Below are 970 nucleotides of genomic sequence, written 5' to 3' on the forward strand. Positions count from 1 at the left end.
TCCAGACGAAGATTCGCTTCGCGACCTCGGCAATTCAAGCGTGGTGAACTCTGCGGGAGTTCTATAACCGGACCACGATGCACAACCGAGTGATGAGGACTCGCCGACTCCATGAATTCAAGATAAAGAAAGGGGCGACGATGGCGAAGCACTTTGCCAAATTCGACGAGCTCATCGTGGGTCTCCAATCTCTTGGTGAACCATTGGACGATGCCCGTCAATTGGTTATATTTCTGAGCAGCCTGCCCAGCGAGTTCGAGTTGATCTCGTCGATCATTGAGGATTCTAAGGAGATCACGTTGATCGAGGTAAAGGAAGAGTTGCTCAAGGAGTTCGAGCGACTGGAAAAGAAGGAAACGTCGGAGCGCGCGTTGAAGGTCACCTCGGATGGTAACAGGGGAAAGAATGGCAAGTTTGTCAAACGCTGCAGATACAATGACCGCAAGGGCAACAGCGCGAAGAAGAATGGCGGGTTCCGGGGCAAGTGCCTCAGTTGTGACCGAATCGGACACATGAAGCGGGATTGCCCAAACAAGGTCGACGACAGTGACGATGATGCAGTATTCGCAGTCAGCGTATTAGGCCCGGTAAATGAGTCAGAAAACTCAATGATCACCAGCGCCATGGTTGATACTGCACTCGCTGTTGGTAAGGATCGATCACCGAGCTGGCTGATCGACAGTGGTGCGACGTCTCACATGACGCCATACCGAGACGACCTATTTGAGTATGAGATCGTGAACACGAACATTGAGGTGACCATCGCTGATGGTAAGAACCTGCGCGTGGCGGGAACCGGGTCGGTGCACTTGAAGGGCATCGATGGCAACGCATCCGGATGAGGGAAGTACTCCACATTCCTGGCCTCGATCGCCGACTGCTGTCGGTGGGGAACTTGGCAGGACGCGGGTTAGCGTCGAGTTCCAGCGGGATTCGTGTTATATCTGGGGCAAGTCGAGTGCGATTGCCT

At 53.6% G+C, this 970-nt stretch overlaps 1 protein-coding gene across 1 annotated transcript; it reads left to right on the plus strand.

Moving 5' to 3' along the window:
• Positions 1-140: 140 nt before the first annotated feature.
• PHALS_08436 (polyprotein) lies at positions 141-842 on the plus strand (the record flags this gene model as incomplete). Its single annotated transcript, XM_024723784.1, has 1 exon — positions 141-842. One exon carries the CDS (start codon positions 141-143, stop codon positions 840-842), a length of 702 nt encoding a protein of 233 aa, XP_024574726.1.
• Between the last annotated feature and the right edge of the window lie 128 nt (positions 843-970).

The sequence above is a fragment of the Plasmopara halstedii genome (assembly GCF_900000015.1).
Source record: "Plasmopara halstedii genome assembly, contig: Scaffold_322, whole genome shotgun sequence".
Taxonomy (NCBI): domain Eukaryota; phylum Oomycota; class Peronosporomycetes; order Peronosporales; family Peronosporaceae; genus Plasmopara; species Plasmopara halstedii.